The 20,275-nt window shown below is 44.4% G+C and overlaps 1 protein-coding gene and 2 non-coding genes across 4 annotated transcripts; 2 read left to right on the top strand and 1 right to left on the bottom strand.

Annotated features, from left to right (window-relative positions):
- Nucleotides 1–62: 62 nt before the first annotated feature.
- Nucleotides 63–3,399, top strand: LOC6606476 (putative aminopeptidase W07G4.4). 2 transcript variants are annotated; one of them, XM_032721273.1, is made up of 5 exons: nt 63–179; nt 435–568; nt 1,523–1,799; nt 1,864–1,962; nt 2,028–3,399. In XM_032721273.1, the coding sequence occupies exons 2-5, from the start codon at nt 555–557 to the stop codon at nt 3,162–3,164; spliced, it is 1,527 nt and encodes a 508-aa protein (XP_032577164.1). In that variant the 5' UTR covers nt 63–179; nt 435–554; the 3' UTR covers nt 3,165–3,399. The 2 variants fall into 2 exon arrangements, with proteins under 2 accessions (XP_032577164.1, XP_002031277.1); XM_002031241.2 differs by lacking the exon at nt 63–179 and having other exon boundaries at nt 402–568.
- A 12,164-nt stretch (nt 3,400–15,563) lies between these two features.
- Trnaf-gaa lies at nt 15,564–15,636 on the top strand. Its single transcript has one exon. It is a non-coding gene; the product is annotated as a tRNA-Phe (tRNA).
- A 149-nt stretch (nt 15,637–15,785) lies between these two features.
- Nucleotides 15,786–15,858, bottom strand: Trnaf-gaa. The gene has a single exon. It is a non-coding gene; the product is annotated as a tRNA-Phe (tRNA).
- Between the last annotated feature and the right edge of the window lie 4,417 nt (nt 15,859–20,275).

The raw sequence follows: 20,275 nt of genomic DNA, 5'->3' as shown, positions 1-20,275 counted from the left end.
AGCTGTCACTTGGCCGGCATTTGAAAGCTCCGCACATGCCGGCTGGTCTACTGTGAAAAAAAACCTGGTTGCCATTCCTTTGTTTTTTGCCACTGGTTAGTTTTGGCCCAGAAACTGCATCCACCGTGGACGTGACTGGCAAGAGGAACCCACAATAACAATTCCGAAGACCGAGCGACGTGAGTAGACTTTGCCTTTATTGTTTACAAGTTATATCCGAGTTCTAGAATTACGTACATAGCGAGCATACTGGCGATTATTCATCGCTCGTGCGATTTGTTTTCATTCGAAAAAGCAAGTAGCAATTAAAAAAAAAAAACAAAAGTCCGGCTCGCTAGTAAAATGTATAAAAAGCTTGGCCACCCAGCCAGAACATTGAAAATCGTCGCGGAGAGCTATCACAATCGCTCCTTATCGCCAGCTTTCCGTTCCAGATCCCGCTCCCAAGTTTCCAGTTTCCAGCTGCAGCGCTTTGTTCCCATCAGGGAGGTTCAGTGACGCCCCACTTGCCGATCGACCAAGTCGCGTGAGCTGCCAGCGAAGAAGTACTCATCATGGGTATCGAAAAGTGAGTATTACCAACAGTTATTAGAGGGTGTGTTTTAAGTTAGTGCGGATCAGTTATCTGGCCACGCTTAGCGACCGACCGATTGGAAAAGCTCTCAAAGATTCGCCATCTTTTACAGTGAGCGTTAGTCGCTTAGCACCCATCGATTGCCATCTTATTTACCTTTCCCATAATTCCGAAACGAAATTAGAATGTTTTTCGTACTCCATATCTCACCGTTTATCAGTTTAATTAGTTGCCGGCAAGGAATCGGTGTCATGAAAATTCCAAACTTTATCTTTTATCAAAATAAAACAATGTTTGGCGACATACTGTATTAAAGTGAAAGGGGGAGGTCACTTTATTTCATCATTATTACTTAGATAACGAGTTCTCGCTACTTCTGGAAACAGACATAGATCAACTTACATTGTTTGATATGGGGCACTTCAAAAGATAACACAATTAAATGGTCAGCAACATAGGATTAGTTTCCAAAATATTATAGACCGCGTTACCTAAGGATAGGTCTTTGGTAGAATCACTTGAATAAGATTACAAATATTCTAAATAAGTACTTAAAAACCATCTGAGCTGGTACTTGGAACACTTGTTTCTAAATTGGAAATCGGTTTGTGATTATGGTCATTTCAAAAGCTTATCGCGATTCTTTATAGCACTTCGAGTTAAGATAAGCCCAGCGCCAGGAATGAGGGTAAAAGAAAGGGGAACACACCAAGACACGGGAATGGTTGCTCCTAATAAAGTGGGGACATTTTCTTTTGAAATAATAAATTGAAATACAAAGGCATCAGGCTGTTATGCAATATGAACGATTGCATCAGTTAATGAAGCAACTGTGACGTGACAAAATTGAATTCAATTAAACGCCATTGCATATTTAGTTGACACCCAGAAATGTTTCTTAATGAATATCAATAACAATTCCGTTCTGCTCTATGTGTTCCCCTCCAGAATTCTACCATGCACCCTCCGGCTGAACAAGCTGATGAGTCTAGCCGGCAACGACTGCCTGTGCATCATCGACCGCAATGCGGTTCCCAATGAACTGAAGGCCACCTTCGAGGAGCACCGCAAATTCGACAAGTCCTTCGACAGCAGCATATCCTGCTTTAAGGCGCCCAACGTGGACCAACCTGTGGTCTACGCTCCCGTCTCCGAGCTCACCGACTACGACGATGTGAGGAGCTATCAGGAGGCGGCCAAGCGCTCCATGGAGAAGGTTCTCAAGGTGGGTTTTTTTCTCTACATATTGTGTGATTTATGAAAGAAAATGTATTTTTATTCTTTGCTAGGCTGGATTCCACACACCATTGCTGTTTGTGCCCAAGGTGAAGCGCTTCCCCGAGGTCGAACTCTGCACCGTTCTGGGAGCTCTGGAGCAGCTTTATGTGGTAAGACAATAGATAATACGGATTATGTTTACTTTTTCTCAATGTGCTAAAATGCGTTTTTTTAGCCCATTCAATTGCGCGAGGCAGGAACTTTGAAGGACACCCGTGTGACCACGCTCAGTGTCCAGATCGATGATCCAAGGGCCGAAGCTATTTTCCAGGAAGCTCTCATTCTGGAGGCCGGTCGCTTTGTGGCCCGCGACATCGGAGTTGGGGACCCGGAGCGCATGACGCCCATCCAGGTGGAGAAGTACATCAAGCCGTTGTTCGACAAGCTCAACGTGAATGTGATCAGTGACAGCCAGGTGTTGCAGAAGGATTATCCCCTGTTTGCCGCCGTAAACCGGGCTGCTGATGCAGTGGAGCGTCACCGTGGTCGCATCATTTTCCTGGAGTACAAGCCTCTAAAGCCGGCGCGAAAAACTTTGATGCTGGTCGGCAAGGGTGTGACCTATGACACCGGTGGTGCTGACATCAAGGCCGGTGGTGTGATGGCCGGTATGTCGCGCGACAAGTGTGGAGCGGCTGCTGTCGCTGGATTCATGCAGGTGGTCAGTCAACTGCAACCGGATGATATCCATGTTGTGGCTGCCCTGTGCATGGTGCGCAATTCCGTGGGCGAGGAGTGCTATGTGGCCGATGAGGTTATCACCTCCCGAGCTGGTCTTCATGTGAGGATTGGAAACACTGATGCTGAGGGTCGCATGTGCATGACCGATGCTCTCTGCCGCATGAAGGAGTTGGTCGTGGAGCAGAATCTCCCGGATCCGCATCTTTTCACCATTGCCACTTTGACTGGTCACGCATTCATCTCGGCAGGTGAGGGTCAGTCGATTGCCATCGATAACAGCGTGGCCCACCGGGAGGATCATGCCAGAAGACTGCAGGCTGCTGGACAGGCCTTCGGGGAACCCTTCGAAGTATCCATTCTCCGTCCCAGTGACTTCTCCTTTAACGCTGGAAAGGTGATTGGCGAGGATTTGGTGCAGGCCAATAATGCCCCGTCGGTGAGGACTCCTCGCGGTCACCAGGTGCCCGCCGCCTTTATGATTAAGGCTTCTGGACTGGACAACCATGGGTTGGATTCAAAGCTGCCGATCAAGTACACCCATATTGATATCGCCGGCAGTGCCGGTGAGCACCCAGCAATGCCCACAGCTGCCCCTCTTGTTTCTCTGGTGAAGACCCATCTGCAGAAGTAAACCATGTCTATCTTATATTCATGAGGACGTGTACACGATCACCACAAACAGTACTTACACACCAACGTGCATAGCTAACCAACAATATTATCTTACTGTCCACTAACTGCATCACTGTTTTTTAATAAAGGCAAAACCGAGTTCAGATTGTATTCATAAAGGTATGTCACTAATTTGGTAATCGTTTACAAATAAATGTGAAAAAAAAAATAAATAAATGCTATTGTACAGACCACGAACAAATATCTTATTATATATATTTGTATCGCCTATAAAGAAGATAAGCTACAATCTCAAACTTGAAGAGTTCCATCAAAATGGAAATATAAACATTATATTATCCCATTATAGAGAAGAACCCCACATATATTTGTTAAGTATACAAGAAAAGAGCTTGGGTATTATGGATTTTTTATTTCTTTTTTATTATTACTGCATTTCCCAGCTGCATTGTTTGCATAATTGGCGGGTGCCCTGCATTTCGAGCTCTTGTTGGCCATCTACGGTACGGCTCGTACTCCTGCTCTTCCCCTTTCGCAGCCTTTTCTCTTCAGCTTTGCAGCGCCTTCTTTTTTTGTAGCTTGGCCCACAGCCTAGAACCCGTTAGTCGCTTCTTGGCCATGCTCTTCGCTTTGGGCCTCGTTCCGGGGAGCTTGGCCCAGCAACTTGGCGTGGATTGGCTTGGTGGGGGATGGGGATGGGGATTGGTATGAGGATGGGTATGGGGATGTGGATGGGGCCCGCTTGTCAGATGTCGCATGTGTCTTGGTACCGTTATAGCCTGGCTTTGGAAACTCGGTCAAGAGTGTCTCATTCATGCTGTGATTGCATAATATACCGTTGGCTCCCGTTGGCCTTCTTCTGGCTTCTGATTGCCGCCTCTTCCCGTTCTTGGCCGTTCTCCCGTACCAATACCAACTTGGTGCCAACCTCTTTCTCCTTCTGCGATGGGTGCGCTTCTGGGTAATTTATTGACAGTCACACTGGCCACTTTTGGTCATCTGGCCAAGTCGGAACACTTGGGCTCTGACCGGACTAACGGTACTTATTATTGATGAACGCAAAAGTCTTTTTCGTTGACTTGTCTCCCATTTACAATCCGTTAGTGTGAATTTATTGCCAATGCGGCACGAACCAAGAAGAAGCCTCAGCAGCATCAGAAGTGGGAGAAAAGAGGGAAGATCTCTGGTCTTGGGAGCTTTCTGGCTTCTTGACCAATTAACGGACCATCAGTTGACCTGATTATGGCAGGACTGGTTCCTGGATGCTTCCTGGCTACGATCAGCCAAATCTGGTTCATGCGGCAGATGATTAATCGATTTTATTGGTGGCATCCATTTTTATGGGTATGTATTGGGATTGCGGAAAAACGTATGGCTTATATTTGTGGCTAAAGAAACCGTTAATAATCTTACACAAAAAAATATAGCGATAGTTAATAGTTTAATTTAAATGATTTTGTTAATCATGGAATATGTGGTAGCATTGAATGTTGGTTCAAAGCAGCTGACATGTCGCCTGCCACCCAGTAAGACATCAAAAATAACAGACCAAGGAACAACAACAGCAATGAGGAACAGCAATCCGGTATGGACAATCACCAAAACACCTTGTCAATTGGGCGCTTGTCTTTTGGAAGCAGACGAACTGGCTCCAAGTGAGTGCTGCAGTTTCTCCCCGATCCATAAAGTCGCGAAAACGGCAAATGAAGAAAACATACCATTGGGGACCTGGGACTCAAGACGTCGGTGGTGGCGGCGACGGTATTAATAATAGCAAACAACAGACAAGCAACACCAAATGAGGGGGGCTGTGTTGCTGCCGCTGCTGCTGCTTGTTGCAACTTGCAACTCTTGCACCGGCAGCAGCAGCAGCAGCAGCAGCGTCAGCAGCACAGCAGCAACAGCAACCACTTGGAGCAGCAAACGACAGAAATGATCTTAAATGAATGCGGAAGTTTTTCTTGGGGTTTCGTAACCAGCTACAGCAGCAGCAACTGCCGCAGCAGCAGCAGCAACACCAAAGAGGTCGCAATTCCAGTGGCAGCAATGTTGCTACATTTATGTACATGTGTTTGTCGGCCAGTCGATGCCGTGAGCCCATAATCATAGATGCTGCCGGCTAGGTCGAAAGCAGCCCAGTCCATGGACATATTAAAATTAATCCAATGATTGCAGCGGCAGCCGCTTGAAAATTGTTAGCCAATTTGGTAGCCCCTTTGGCAGGCTGTTCGTCGTAGCCTGTTGGCCTCACTTCAGTGAGCAGGGAGCGTGTGAATCGGAAGCTGAGGTACCCAGCTGCCAATAGTCATTTGATCCTGGCCCAAAAGCTCAGTTTCCCATGTGCCCAACCAGTTGGAAGATAATGCAGCAGTTAAAGCAGCAACAAGAGCAGCAGGAGCAGCAGCATCATCAGCAGCAGCTGCTCAAATCATCGAGTTCTCGAACGTACCAAGTTCAAGGCTGCCAGGATCCATATTGAATGTCCTCCCCCGCCTGCAGTTGTTCATTCATGAACGAGAATCCACGAATCCCTATGCGTGGGTGGGCCAAAACAGATCCTGTCCTGCCTGGGAACAGACAAATTTCTGCATAAACTCATAAATATCAAGTTGATCTAAACGGGATACGGGATCCAGAGGCGCCGGCGCCCTGAACTTGAAAATCCAACAAGGCCGACCAGTCACGTACCGAGCAACTTGACAACTCATAAATAAACGCTAAATTATGAACTCCAGTCGAATTTGGAAAAGGAATTGAAATGTTTTTGCCACACCACACAGATTTTCCTCTGTCAGCAGCGATTCAGAAAAACGAAACAATCGGCAACCCACAGCAGGCTGGGATACACGGAAAAGAAATGGGTAATTTCATAATATAATAATAAATATAATGTACTTCAATGTTTTTAAAATACTGGTTCGCTTAAAAAAATATAAGCTTGAAATAAATAGCCTTTCATTATGAACTTTAGTCTTAATTCTTTTTACAAAATGCTTAATATATCTTCTTAAAAGAGATTTCAATATAGAATAGAATATTTCTCTGTGTGCAGAGAAGTCGGCTCATAATCCATAATATTGTGTCATGTTCATGATCAACGCGGCCTCAGCCTTGGCAAGGAAAATGTGTGGCTGGCCCACACCTTGATGGCAAAATTATTCGGAAAACTCCTATCGGAGCGAACGAAAGTAAAAGAAAGGCCCAAAAACCACAGCCAAAAACTGAAAACTGAAAACGAAAAACTAAAAACCCAAACCCAAAAGACTGAAAACCGACAATTCGACCCGCTCGTCGGCTAATGAAGTGGTAAAAAGGGGCTTGGAAAACTGCATGCCAATGCATTTGGTATTGGTGTGGCATTTGGTGTTGCATTCGCTGTTTGCCACCAACGCCGCCTGGCTTGGTGTTGCACTGGTGTTGCTAGCTTGCCTCCTCGCAGTTGGCTTGCCATTTTTATGGCCTCTTTGGGTAAAATGTTAACAACTGAGTTTGCCGGGGAGGGGGTAAAATTATGAATTTTTACTTTCACCGCATGTGGCAATTTCAGGTTTGCGGCAGGCTTGAACTTGAGGCAAACACCGAGGGAAGGGGCAGGGGCAAAGGCGGCAACAATTGTCAAGGCTGCCAAAGGTCACAAGACCCACAAGTTGAACGAAAGGTGTGGTCGGGACGATAAGCCAGTTTAAACACTACAAGATACTAGATACACTATCTATATGAAGATGGGTAATATAGATTAGAGGAGGAATACTCTTGAAAGGTGATTTTATACTAAATTTTAAATTTCATGAGAGTGGATTTGAATTGGGTTTACACAATGGTAAACACAACTTTAATTATGCACTTAAATTAATGGCTAAACAAATTAGCGCAAACGTATGTCTATGATCAGCAATGATTTATAAATGCAACATTATTAATGTTGAAAGCGTAGCAAATCAGTGATTTTGTAAGAAGGTAATATATACGGAAATCATTTTTAGACTGGAAAAAAATTTCGAAATGCAAAAAAATATATGTATGTATAATATTTTCCTGAAGAGTGTCTTAGTTAAATAATCTCTTCTCTCATTTCTCCCAGTGCTTTTCACACAGATGCATTTGAACCAGTCTCACACACTTCCAGCCAGATCATAATTGATTGCAGCAGCAAATATTTTTATGGTCAGGGCCGAAATCACTTTTGGCCAAGCGAGAGCGAAGCTGGTCAGCCAATTTGCTTTTAATCTAGCCTGATGAAGATGTCCGCGCCGATGGGATTAGCAGGCCACAGAAGATGTGGCCAGGGAATCTGAACACCCATACAGCGTCAGCGTTGTTGCAGCAGCATTTCCGCATTTTGGCCAACAGAGAGCGAGCGGAGAAGAAGAAGGTGCTCTTAAGCTCCACCGTGCTGCTCTTAAGCCCCAACCGATTTCGGAGGTTCGCTTCAAACTGGCTCACTCGGCTGCTTGGCCGGGCCCAAAAGGTTTGAGCCAAGTTCGGCTCGGGCCCATCATCGGTTGGTTGGATCTTCGGCTCCATGGAGGCAACAATACGTCACTAGGGTGAACGTACTCGCGGATGTTAGTGGGTCACTATTTGTACGGTCAACGAACCTTTGGCCGCTTGTAAATACAACAAAAGAAAAAGCCCGGCCAGCAACTTGCTTTCTTTCTTAACTTTTTCTCACACACCAACATCCAGCCACAGCGATCCAGAGATGACTCTCGTCTCTCGTCGTCTTGACTGACTTGACTGGTTGACTTGCAGTCGTAATTTACTTGGGCTATAGGTTGATCGTCAACAGCCCCCTTTCCTCCTGCTGCAGTCCCAACCCCCCGCTCAGTTGCATCCTGATGCGGCGGCTGCTGGCCGTATTTGTTGCCATCTTGGTTGCATTGGCCAAGATGAGGCTGCTGCTGCTGCTGCTGCAGCTCCAGGCAGCTGCATTGCTTGGTGTTCTTATTATGCCCCAAACAGGTCCATCCATGGGAGGCTCTTTCTTCTTGGGCTCAGGCATCAGCTTTGGCTTTGGCTTTGGTTTGGCTTGGCTTGGCTCGGCTCGGCTCGGCTTGGTTTGGCTTGGTTTTCACATGATTATCATGATCATCATTACCATCCGCCAGCCGCATTAATATCGTCATCTTCGGGCCAACTGTGCGACAGGGAGGGCAGCATCAGCCAAAACGAGACAGAGCGATTCGAAGAGCTGCATACGTTCACATGCAAGTTTCGCCGGCTGGCTCTGGCATGACTTGTGGTGTTTGACTTGTGTGTAAGTCAGTCCATAGAAATGCATTTCCGCATATTTTACACCACTAAAAAGTCCAAAAAGAAGGAGGAAGGAAAAAAAATTGGAAAAAAACATACATATGTTTGTTTACTCTTTTGTTGTGGGGCGTTCGTTAGCTCCATCTCCGGGTAATTGAAACCATAATCATTATCTGCTGCCTGCAGCTCAATCAGCTCAGTTCAGTCATCTTCAGATCTGCTCAGTTGTTGCCGCTCCATTATAATGGAGTAATTATGGCGTGCTCGAGAGCCAAGAATTTTCTGCACTGGACCTCAATGCCAAACAATTCCCTTTTGTCATGATATGGCCTTATCTGTTAACTCTGTTACTCCATCCATAGTCCAGCTTTCCTGATAAGATGTCACTGAACCCATTGGCGCTCGACTTTGTTTACCACTCTCCCAATCATTTGCATTGTCTCCGAATATTCATGCTGAATTCTTGAAAACCCATGCGAATGGGTGAATTATTCAAATCCAGCTCAGCTGAGTATTGAAATGTTAAGCACATGCGGTGTTAGAATTTGGGTTGATTTGCATTGTTTACATTGAAACTTTTTTAATATTTTGCCTTAACCTGGATCCTTACCAAGTTATAAATTCATATAAGATATCAGTTTATAGTATTATAACATTGTAATGCCTCAATTCATAGGCAATACTTCGATTTTTTAACTAGAATGCATACATTTACTAAAAACTAGTAGGATATTAAGAGTTAGCAAATCAAATACTAGCGATCTTTCTAATATTTCCAAGCTCATACGGATGCCAACAGATCCATCATCCTAACGCTCTAATGGCCAACCATCCATTAACTTTCTTTCACCGACCTGGTCTTTGTAGCTATCTTTCTACGAATTTCTTTATCATTAGGAGTGCACGATCATGCCAATAAAAGAAAGAAATCACGGCCCGCGATCGTTCGCCATGGTAACAAACTTAATGCATTCCGCGTTAAAGTGTCAATGATCTCGTTACCGAAAAAGAACGAAGAGCTTCAAACATTTCACGCACCGGAGTTCATTGTACCACAGAATTGGAAGGAGGGCCTCAGAGACATGGCCACCATATACCATATGGCAAAAGACTTTCGTAGATACAGTCTAAGTAACCTAACCCATACCTATCTATGCCTATGAAGATTAGACTAGATATATGTATAATTTACAGGATAATGTGTAATCCAGCAAAGGTAAGTACTACTGGTTTATCTTCATTATCTACACTCCAAATTAAAATAGGTAATATCTTATATTTAAGAGCTTCCATTAAAATTGCAGTCCTGATTCAAGAACTTGTAAAATTTGTTGAATACATTCAATTAAATTCAATTAAGGATTAAATATAATAAAAGGTAAACCTACAGTATTTAAATTTTTATATATTTTTACAGTTGATAGCCCTTTGTTTATTAAAAAAGTGTTTAAATAGCATATTGTTGCTTTTCTAAAATGGTTTCAGTTATAGAAGTCCGACTGTAGCCGATGGAGTGTTAAGAAGGAAAGAAAGGGGCAACTCCACTGGTGGTAATGGCCAAATCATGCACGAGCTTTTGCAGAAAGAAGATAAATTAATATGGTCAGCATGTCATGAATTAGCTTTCTTCCTATATAGCTGCGCTCCAAACCTCAGAGTTTGGCTTCTGCCACTTGGCTATTTGGCCACTTGGCCATCCCAGAAGCAAGGCAACAAACAAAATCAAGACACAGTATCACACACGGCACACAAACTTTCACGCAAAACGTCCATTCAACTCCGCGCTGAAATAGAAAAAGAATCAGAGAATCGGGGGGAGGAATCAGAATCAGAATTAGAAGTAGAGAATCAGAATCAGAAGCAGAATCAGAATCCGAATCAGATTCAGATCCAAAAGCAGCAGCAGACCATAGACAGGGATAGGTATACGACGAATACGTATAAATTCCCATAAATCAGCTGTGAGCCAAAGGGTCAAATACCTCGTGGCGGGCTAAAAATTACACACGAACATGTGTTGAAAGGAGAAATTAAAACAAAATTAGTTTTACTCGCTGACCAGCTGGAGAAATAGGGTAAAATAGAGCAGTGATAGAGAGGCGGATCGTTTACAATGCACTGCAAAACCAGTTAATTCGATTTAATTTGTTAAATTCTAACATTAATATAAATTAGGAGGAAGACACAAAAGAAGCACATTAAACAATATTATTTATTATTAATATTTTAATATTTTTTTTTTAGATTTGAAATATATTTAAGAACAATTTAAGTATAATTTAGGACTGACTTGCTCCAAATTTGTTGATCTACTCACATCGCGGTGGCTGCCCCATTGCCACTGAACTCCCATCCATCACTTTCGGCACGCCCCCTTCAAAAGTTCCAATTTTGTTCCACTTAAAGAGCAAAAGCTGCTTAGATGGGAATAGAACTTATGACCGACCACCTTCGCTGGAGGATCAGTGCGAATCGGACGGAGTGTGGGAAGAAAGCGCACTAACCAAATTCAACAAAACGAAGAGCCAGCGAAAAGGCTAAAACATCGCTTTCGACTTTTGTGTGGCCATAAAAATGCGTGAGTTACGTTCGGGCCAAGAGCCGAAATAAGAGCCAGAAGCAGCGGAGACGTCATTCAGTCCGTCAGTTGCCCAGTCAGTCAGTCAGGTTGTAAGACTCCCAGGTTTTGGGACTGAGCCATCGACTCTGCTGGAGTTTGGCCAAACAAAATGCAGAGCAAATTAAACATTGCTCCGACTGACCTGCCCTCCAACTATATATGTACATACACAACAAAATAATCATGCTCTTAGTAATCTACAACAAAAGCTATTAATATATGCATTTCTATCAAATAGCTATTTTGTTTCTTTAGTATAAACTAATAACTCTCAAAGTTGTTACTTATTATTTTATGATGAATATTTGTAAGTATCACCCCATTTCTTTCCGTGTGCGCACCCCACCGCCCCCTAATTTTTCTTTGTGTGCCAAAAACCCTGGGATCGACCATGGTTTCCATGATGATGACGATGATGATGATGACGAGGTTGTGGCTTTGGCTTTTGGTTTTTGGTCCGCCGCCGCCACCGCTGCTACCTTTAATGCCACCGTTGCCACGGTGCTACCAAAGTGGCAACGACAGTTGCGGCCATTCACCTCCCAAAAAAACCAAATATCCGCCCGTGTGTGAGTGCGAGTGGCACACATATGCAGCATACAAAGTGTGTAAGTCGGGCCCAAAAGACCGAAATGACCAGGCCATCCATCCCATCCCATCCCATCGGCGGTGTAACCAAGTTAAGCCAAGCTCGCTAGGCCCACCACACCCAAACGAGTACGTGTGAGTGCGTTTTGGGCAGCCAAACTTTTACACAGAGAAAAATAGTTTCGAAACTACTTCATAAGATTGGCTCTTAAGTTCCTCGATGGTCAGGAAGTTGCACCTGCTACCTATCCTACTATTTATTAAATTTCATAAATAATATAATATATCATTAATATGGAATAAAATCATTAAAACGTACATAATTGTATTGACTAATATAATGTTTTCATAGTGTAATTTGGTGAGATATGGTTGCCACGGAAGATTACAAGGCAACACACCAGGCTTTAAGCTCGTTGTAATGAATTTTCGGTGGTGTTGGGCGGGGAATTGTGGAAACACGTTCCGCCCTTTTGGCCCGCTTCCCTCGACAGGGCCAAAAGAAATGATTGACATTGGGCAGGGTCGCCAGCAACATCAGTCCCATCTGACATGCTAATATGTATGCAGGAGTTTGCTTGCTGCTCCAAAACAAACAAGCACGACCAACTGAGCTGGGGTGAAAGAGTGCAAGATATGCGGCCAGAAAGAGATGGGTGCTTAGATCGCGGCTTGAAACCGGCAAAAGTTCAAGCAAAACAAAATCAGCTGACACACGAAGAGTGATTACTGGGCTGTAAGAGAGCCTCGAAGTGATAATCTGCTTGCAAGAGCGCGAAAACGAGAAAAGAAAGAGATGGGTGCAGGCCGTTTAAAAGAGACGGCAACAAGAGAATAGAATGCATTGGCAACTGGCCTCAGAAATGCGGAAGTGTATGCAACTCATGCATCCGTCGTTCATGTAACGTGCGAAAGAGACGGGGCATGTTAATAAGAGAGAGAGAGAGAGGGCGATATTGAGAGATCAACTCGTTTGCGGCTGTTTGTGTTGGTGTGTTTGTCACTGTTTAGACAAACATTGTTTATAACTTGTTTATATAAATATTGTTAATTTCGTGCGAGGCCTGCAAACTCGAACTGGCCCCCAACCGGCATCGCTCTCTTCCCTCTTTCTCTCCCTCTCTCTCTCTCGCTCGCTCTCTCTAGTCTATATCTCATTTTCCCCATGAAAATCATGAATTTATATAGAGAGCTGCAGTATCAAAGTCGGCTTACAAATGTGCGAACGAGATGGAGAGCTCTGGGTGGGCGAGACAGGGAGCGAGCATCGTTAAAAGCGCAATTAATTGCTCACAGCCAATATCAAATCAAAAGCGTTTTAATGAATTGCACAAATTTGTACAGATTGTGCCGCTGATCCGAGGCGCATTGAAAAAGGGGAAGCGAAAAATAACTGAGTTGATGGGTCGAGGTTCAAATGATAAATTCATAAATGTCACAGTGATTCACCAGCGGAAAAGGCCATAGCTCTAGGGAATAGGTTAGGTTCTAAGAAAGTGTAGCGGAACAGTTTATTATTACTAATAAAGAGTCAGTAATATGTTGAATTTAGCACCTATTGATTTATATCAAAAACTGATTGGTGTGGTAAACATATGAAGAATAACCGCTATTTTGTATATGAAAAGTTATTTAAGCAATTGGAGTAAATGATTAGTTTCCTTACAACTTAGCTTATAATATGTGAATAAAAACAAATAAATCAATTCGCAAGTAAGCCAATAAATTAAGCCTAGGAAATAGGTTAGCTTCCTGGAAACTTTGAATACAATGATGCAAAAACCTCATTTCCAGACGTCAACAATCACTCTTTGGGGGACTCACATATTCCCATTCCTACATCGACATCGTTCCAGCCAATCGATTATCTAACATGGCTCAGAATCCATATCAACGGCGATCGCGCGCTTAAAACAAATTGGGTATATCATCATTTTATTTATAGCCATCAATTACCATTTATGCATTTCCAATTAGCCTGGTAGTAGGTGCTGGGCCAGCTCCACAAAGACTGGGGACTCCGCCCAGTTGGGCACAAATGCAACATTCACACGTGCAACAAAAGCCGCAGCAACAACAGCAACAGCAACGGCTGCAACTATGAAAGCATTTTCCAATTCCGATGCATGACATTAGATGCTCTCCCATACACGAAGTTACATATGCATGAAAAGAATCCCAACTGGTAATGAAAATAAAGTGCACGTCGCATGCGGTAATAATAACAATAAAATAAAATAACAAATTACACGCAACACTGCCTCGGCCTGGGACTCTTGACTTGGTCCGACTGCACTGAAAGAAATATTTCAAGTTTATGGTTCTATACGGGCATATAACGAATCTATAGATATGGATGGAATTTAAACAAAGTTTTTGTATTGGGGTATTAGGGGTTGATCACTTCATATATAATAATAAATAGAATTGATAATTTTCAATGATTACTTAGTCATAGAACCTTGCTCAGTAATATTCCTATTTCAAAATAACTACCTTTCTCCGAGTGATGTCTTCAATTTGAGTTCGACTTGAGGTTTGGGACTTGGCCAGGCGAGCGATAATTACGGAGACACGGCAACAAAGGCAATCGAGCCGACGGACGACTCACTGAAAACTTGGCAGAAGGAGGAGCCGCTGGTGCTGAGAATCGTGTGTCCCCATTTCGAAGAAAGAGCCAGGGAAAGCGGGTTTGGCATCGCAATCGGGAAGGGTAACACTTAACCTGGGGCATAGAAAGCTAAAGCTGCTGTTGCCGTGGCCAAGAAAATAAAACCCACAACCAAAAACTAAACAAAAACGAAACCCACAAGAGGTTACAGCCAAGGGCAGGGGCTGCCCGCGAAGCTCCATCTTACAAATTGGCTAAGAGAGCGCCGCTCTCTTCTGGCCAGCTCTCTTGGTTCTAAAGAGCCAGGTGAAATGTGGCCAACAGCACGAGCACACACACACACACACACGACGCAGACGGCAAACAAAAGCGCACACACACTGGCAAAGTCATGCCATATAGCTTAGTTGTGCAGCTCAGACAATCTGGGTCACATTTTGCCATTGAACCGGTGACGTCATGGCGGGGCAACGACCGCAAAGCACGACCAGCTACAGCAACAACAATAATATCTAGCTACAACAACGACAAAAAAACAACAACAACAAGCACAAGATATCCAAGCAACCATTGGAAAGCGTGCAGGCAAACATTTTTACAACGACAACTTGGTGCTTGGAGCCCAGCTTCATTTCTGGTTTTCTCCGCTGGCTGATTTGTTGCCCAGCCAGCAATGTTGCGACTGTGTGTGTGTGTGCGAGTGTGGGACACCATGCAAACACCCCCACTCCTCCCAACGAGCACCGTCCAGGTGCCACGCCTCCCCCGCCCACAATAGTTCATTAGACGCCATGTGCCATCGTGGCGGAACCAACATGATTTGCCCGCAGACGAAGGAGCAGCAGCAGCACAGGCACTGCGAGAAATGGTTAAGAGATTCATTGAAGAGTAGTACCATTTGCTGGATTTGGAATCAAATTGATTAATATGTTTAAATAACAGATCATTTCCTTATAAGCAAGTATTGATATTGATGTACGAATAACTAAGCTCTGGAAAAAAATGCAGAGGGGACTAATAATTTTTGTGTACTCAGGGGAAACTTTCAACTAACCCCAACAGCCCGCCTTTTGCATTCGAAATGCATTCGACTTGGATGCCTTTGGGCGCTGAAGCTATTTGCCCCCGGAGCAAGCCCCATTTTACGGGAGTTCTGGTTCTATTTTAATGTGCCCGCGATTAGATAAGCCCCTCAGCAACAGCAGCAGAAATACGACAGCAACAGCAGCTACAAAATGCAGTAGCAACAGCAACACGAGCCAGGAAAAAAGGACAGAACGTAGCGGCGGCAACTAAACAACTTTTAACGACACGTCTAACACGTCGCCGAAATAGCTCAGTTGGGAGAGCGTTAGACTGAAGATCTAAAGGTCCCCGGTTCAATCCCGGGTTTCGGCAACAAGAAACTTTTTTATTTTTTATTATTTTTATTATTACAGCATACATTTTCAATTTATATTTATTTGTTTTTTTTGTCAAGAATATATTTTTTTTGAAGAGTCGAAGTTCTTAAAAGTAAAAAAGAATTCACAAGCAAAAATGTGAATTGCCGAAACCCGGGATTGAACCGGGGACCTTTAGATCTTCAGTCTAACGCTCTCCCAACTGAGCTATTTCGGCTCCATGACAACGAGGGCCCCAAGTGTTGTGTAGTCCGGCATGCTATGCTCTGTCTCTTTTCCCCACTCCTAATGGGGAGAATACAAAACAAACAAACCGACGCCCGCATGATATTACAAATATTCAGCAGATTTAAAATCAAAATGTTTTAAGTCTTAAAATATTTATGAGCCATTCTAAATATTTAAAATACTAAAGAGTATATGATAATACGATTCATACACGAAAAATATTTAAATATGACTAAGAGCGCATTTCCAAATGTCCCCTAAGTCCATTGAAATGCATTTAAGTGCCCTTTAAATGCGGGATTTGGCCTTGTCTATGTGGACCTCGTAGGGTCATTCATGTCCAGTGGCATGTGGCTGTCAATCAAGCGGTGTTCGCAAAATTAAACTAAGCCGGCGCAGCAAATGTGCTGACCTGGCCAGCGGGACAATAGATGGCATGATGGTCAGGATGGCCAGGATAAAAGGTGCGGATTAAGATGCACGATGGGCACGACGACTCAATCAAACAGCAGGATGCGCGGCACAGAGTCGGGGAAAAGTGAAAAGGGAAAATGCAAATCGCATTATTAACGCAGCCATTGACACATTGGACCTTGGCCAGGAAACACAGACAACTGAGGACCATTGTCCAGTTGACGGATACGGTCCATTCCCGTACGAAATAAAGCAAAAGTGTGACGAATGCGCCGTTGACAACAATTAGAATATATAAAAGGTGATCGCCAGGTAGGAACACCTTCAAGTGGACAAGCGACTTAAAACCCGGGAGCAGCCGTGGGGGCGTGATGATAGATTCATCCAGGCAGCTGCAAGCCGCAAACTAACATGCAAAGGATTTCGGCCGGATCTGGTATTGAATCCAATCTCGATCCGGCGGTGTCCAACAACAGCTGCCAAGTGGAGGACGCGTGCTAGGCCATTACCACAAAAGACATTGACTCGCACTGAAAGGAATCGGGTGGAGTGAAAGAGATTGCCCCGGACTACGCCCCAGAATATCGCATATCCGTTTGGCATAAAAAACCAAACGCTCCATGGCAACTGGCACGCACCACATGGCGCCCTCGGTGTCTTTTGCATACAATAAAAAAGGAAAACCATAAGAAAAAACTGAGAGGCTCGGGTTTTTTCTACAATTTCATTGTTATTTTTTTTTTATTGAAAGTGAAAGATGGCAAGAGGCACCCTCAAAATGCAGCAGCCAGGAAGTGTGGCAGCCGCGAAAAAAACCTCAAACCGAGAACAAGAGAGCCAAAAAAAAAGTGAAAAGATCCTATGGTCGGGGTGCCGATTGTCTATGGCGTAGGTTCAGGTTTTTTATGCGGCTGCCTATCAAGGAAATCATTCGCCTCTGCCTTTGTTGCCCTCGCTCACTGAGAGAAATGGCGGAGGACATGGAATTCACTTAATTAAAACTAAATCTGTTACATACCTTTTTAAAATACTAGCTGCTGTTGGTATAAAACTTCGTTGAAAATAGATTTTAAAACATATACAATACAATAGAATACAATACAATAAATCAAAAATAAATAGTTCAAAAACTTAATAAAAATTTCTCTTCCTATATTTTACCTGCTATATAGAATATTTCTTTCAGTGCACACTCAGATAAAACAGCAGCGTATGATGATGATGTTTTGGTCCTAATCTTTGCCGCGTATGCTAAGCCAGTTCCATTGAGAGGGTGCGTCTGCAGGGCACTCCACTCTCGTTTTCGTTTAGAAAACCGGGGACGGGCAGACTTAGTCCTATTCCGAAGCCGAGAGCCTCGAGCAGATGCGCTTAGAATTTAGAAATATGCAAACTTGTATCAGGGCCGCAGCGATTGGGGAGCGTGGAAGGCGTCTGGCGAGCTGCGGAATGGAGCTCCCCGCGTATCCCCACACACATTACATGCGATGTCTGATGTCTGTAAGGGTTGCCCGCTAAGCACAGCGACTAAGTTGCCGTAAGGGGTGACATGTAAATTTTTGGTAGATTTGTAGTACAAATTCCTGTAAAAGGTACTAGGCTAGCAGCCATCGGCAGCCCAGCAACTTTGTACGTCGACTTACAGAGGCCCCAGCAATCTCGGCAAACGCGGTATGGGGGGCCTTGAATGGCAACAACCCCCGTGACGCTCGTTTACACTATGTAGCAATCTGATTTTTCGTTACAAAGTACTCACTCACCTACACATCGATAAAAAAAAGCTCTCAAGGGGTGGCAGCTACAGTGGGGCAAGAACGGAATATTGTCAAGGAATTAAATGACTTTGAATTTATTTAGAAAATATTACAAAATTAACTCCAAACAAGATTATTTATTTTAAGATTCCCTTTATATTCCTTTATTTCTTTTTATAATTAAATATTTGTTATGTCTCCAATCCACTGTGCCTCAATGCGCAGCGAGAATCCTGCCCACTCGACATTCCCAGCACTTTCTCTACACTCTCTCGACGTCTGCGCATATGGCGTGTCCTTCGGTGGGGAATTTATCCTTTGGAATTTATCCACCTACTAGACGATGCTGCTTGCCCGCTACCAGAATCTACAATATTTCTTTTTCTCCATCGGAATGCGACGCCCACGCAAACGTTAATTTAGGCGCCAAGTTTGCCACTGCGGCGTGTGCATTGATAATATATGCAGACGCTCCCTCACGTGGCAGGAACATAAAAATTTCTTATCATTATCGTAAGGGTAATAGGCAACCAAAGTTGGCCAGTAAGTCGGGGGCGTTAGTGGGAGTGGGCGAAGTGGTAAAAGAAAAAAAAAATAATAATAAAAAGCCAGCGAGAGATTTTCCGGCATTACTACTGGCACTCATAACTTGTACTCGAGCTCAAAGCCCAACATATTTGTGAGAACTGCGCATGTCCTGGCAGGAATTAGATCCACCTGTGGCGACTCCTGGTTACTTGGTCCAAATCGACGCCGACAAGTTGACTGTTTTCGCATTTAAATGCCAGATTTATTACCCCAGAGCGAGAGACCATCTAATGCCGCCTCTAAGCACGCTCTCGGCGGCATTTTCTTTTTCTAACATTTCTATGAGAAATATCTGTCGAACAGGCGGTGAGAATTTCTAGCTGAGGATTGGAATGCGGTGACTGTGGCTCGAGTGTTTCTGGCGCGGCTGGGGCGTCTGGGGCCTCTCTGGTTCCTCCTGTTGGCCTGACAACGTGTGACGAAAATGGAAATTTTCTAATGGCCGCCCACGCGCCCGCCTTTTTGTTGCCGAAAATTGCCTTCCGGCTTTCACGGATCGAATCGGAGTTCTTGGCCAGTCTGCGAGCCTGTTCGAATGGGCCAGAAGATTGATGACTTGACGTTTTAATGACGTGCTAAATGCCCATAAAAGTCAACGACAAGCTCTGGCATTTTGTATTTCGGTCGGCTTCCCCTTTTGATTATGTTCCTTTTTTCGCCATCGTGGGGAACCGCACAGATTTTTTATCTGAAAACACATGTCTTTCGGCCTGCAAGCCTGCTCTTTTCAGCTCGAAAATATTTTTTTAAAGCCACTCAAAGCGCCACAGCACTCACACACATGGGCACAAAGGTGGCCAGAGATAGGACTCATTTCTCCCCCAGTGCGATTTTTGCATGAATATATTGCCTACTTTAGAGGTTTTAAGTGCCCCTCTTTATGGACTCAAGTTTATTGGTAAGCCACTTCACTCTAAGGTATATTCATATAATATACACACACTCACTCGATTTTTATGGACTGCCTGTTGCGAACAGCTGGGCACCTGGTGGTATAAAGCCACAAGTTGGCACTTTAAGATGCGGCGCCATTTTGAAACTTTTGCTGGCATTTAAACCTTGGCTCACGTGGCGTATGCGCAACTTTGCACTCCGCCATCTTTCCGGGAGAAGTTTCCTGAGGGATTTCGCCTGTTTGCCGATTCCTGGACGCCTTGTGCCGCACATGCAACGGATCAATAGCCCGGTCGGCCACGCCCGCCGCATGGAATGCGCGATATACAGACGGATATCGGGGATTCTCGATGCCAAAAGGGCCAAACATGCCAAACATGCCACACATGCGGAACTGATGCATTTTCATTTACCAGGCGATCAGGGCTGCGAAACCGGAAGTGAATTCCTAAGCTCACTTCCGCCCCAGCTGACGCATTCCATCACCGGAGTGCGCATCCTGATGCCCTGGCATTCAGGCGTCCTAACTGTCGCCCTGGCCAATGTTGCCATGGGGCCTTGGCCATGGGCTCCAAATGTGGCAACAAAAATAACATAAATAAGCTATGTTTGTGTGGGTGGGCCAACGAAATATTTCGAATTTTTTGCGGCAGCCCTTTGAGCAACATTTTTTGGCGAGCGTCATCGGATCGGAATGCGTTGCTGCCACCTTTCGGTGGCATCTGCTGGCCTAATGACGGTATTCCTCCGCCGGCT

Source organism: Drosophila sechellia, chromosome 3R (assembly GCF_004382195.2).
Source record: "Drosophila sechellia strain sech25 chromosome 3R, ASM438219v1, whole genome shotgun sequence".
In the NCBI taxonomy this organism is placed as follows: domain Eukaryota; kingdom Metazoa; phylum Arthropoda; class Insecta; order Diptera; family Drosophilidae; genus Drosophila; species Drosophila sechellia.
This window is presented reverse-complemented; position numbering and strand designations above follow the sequence as displayed.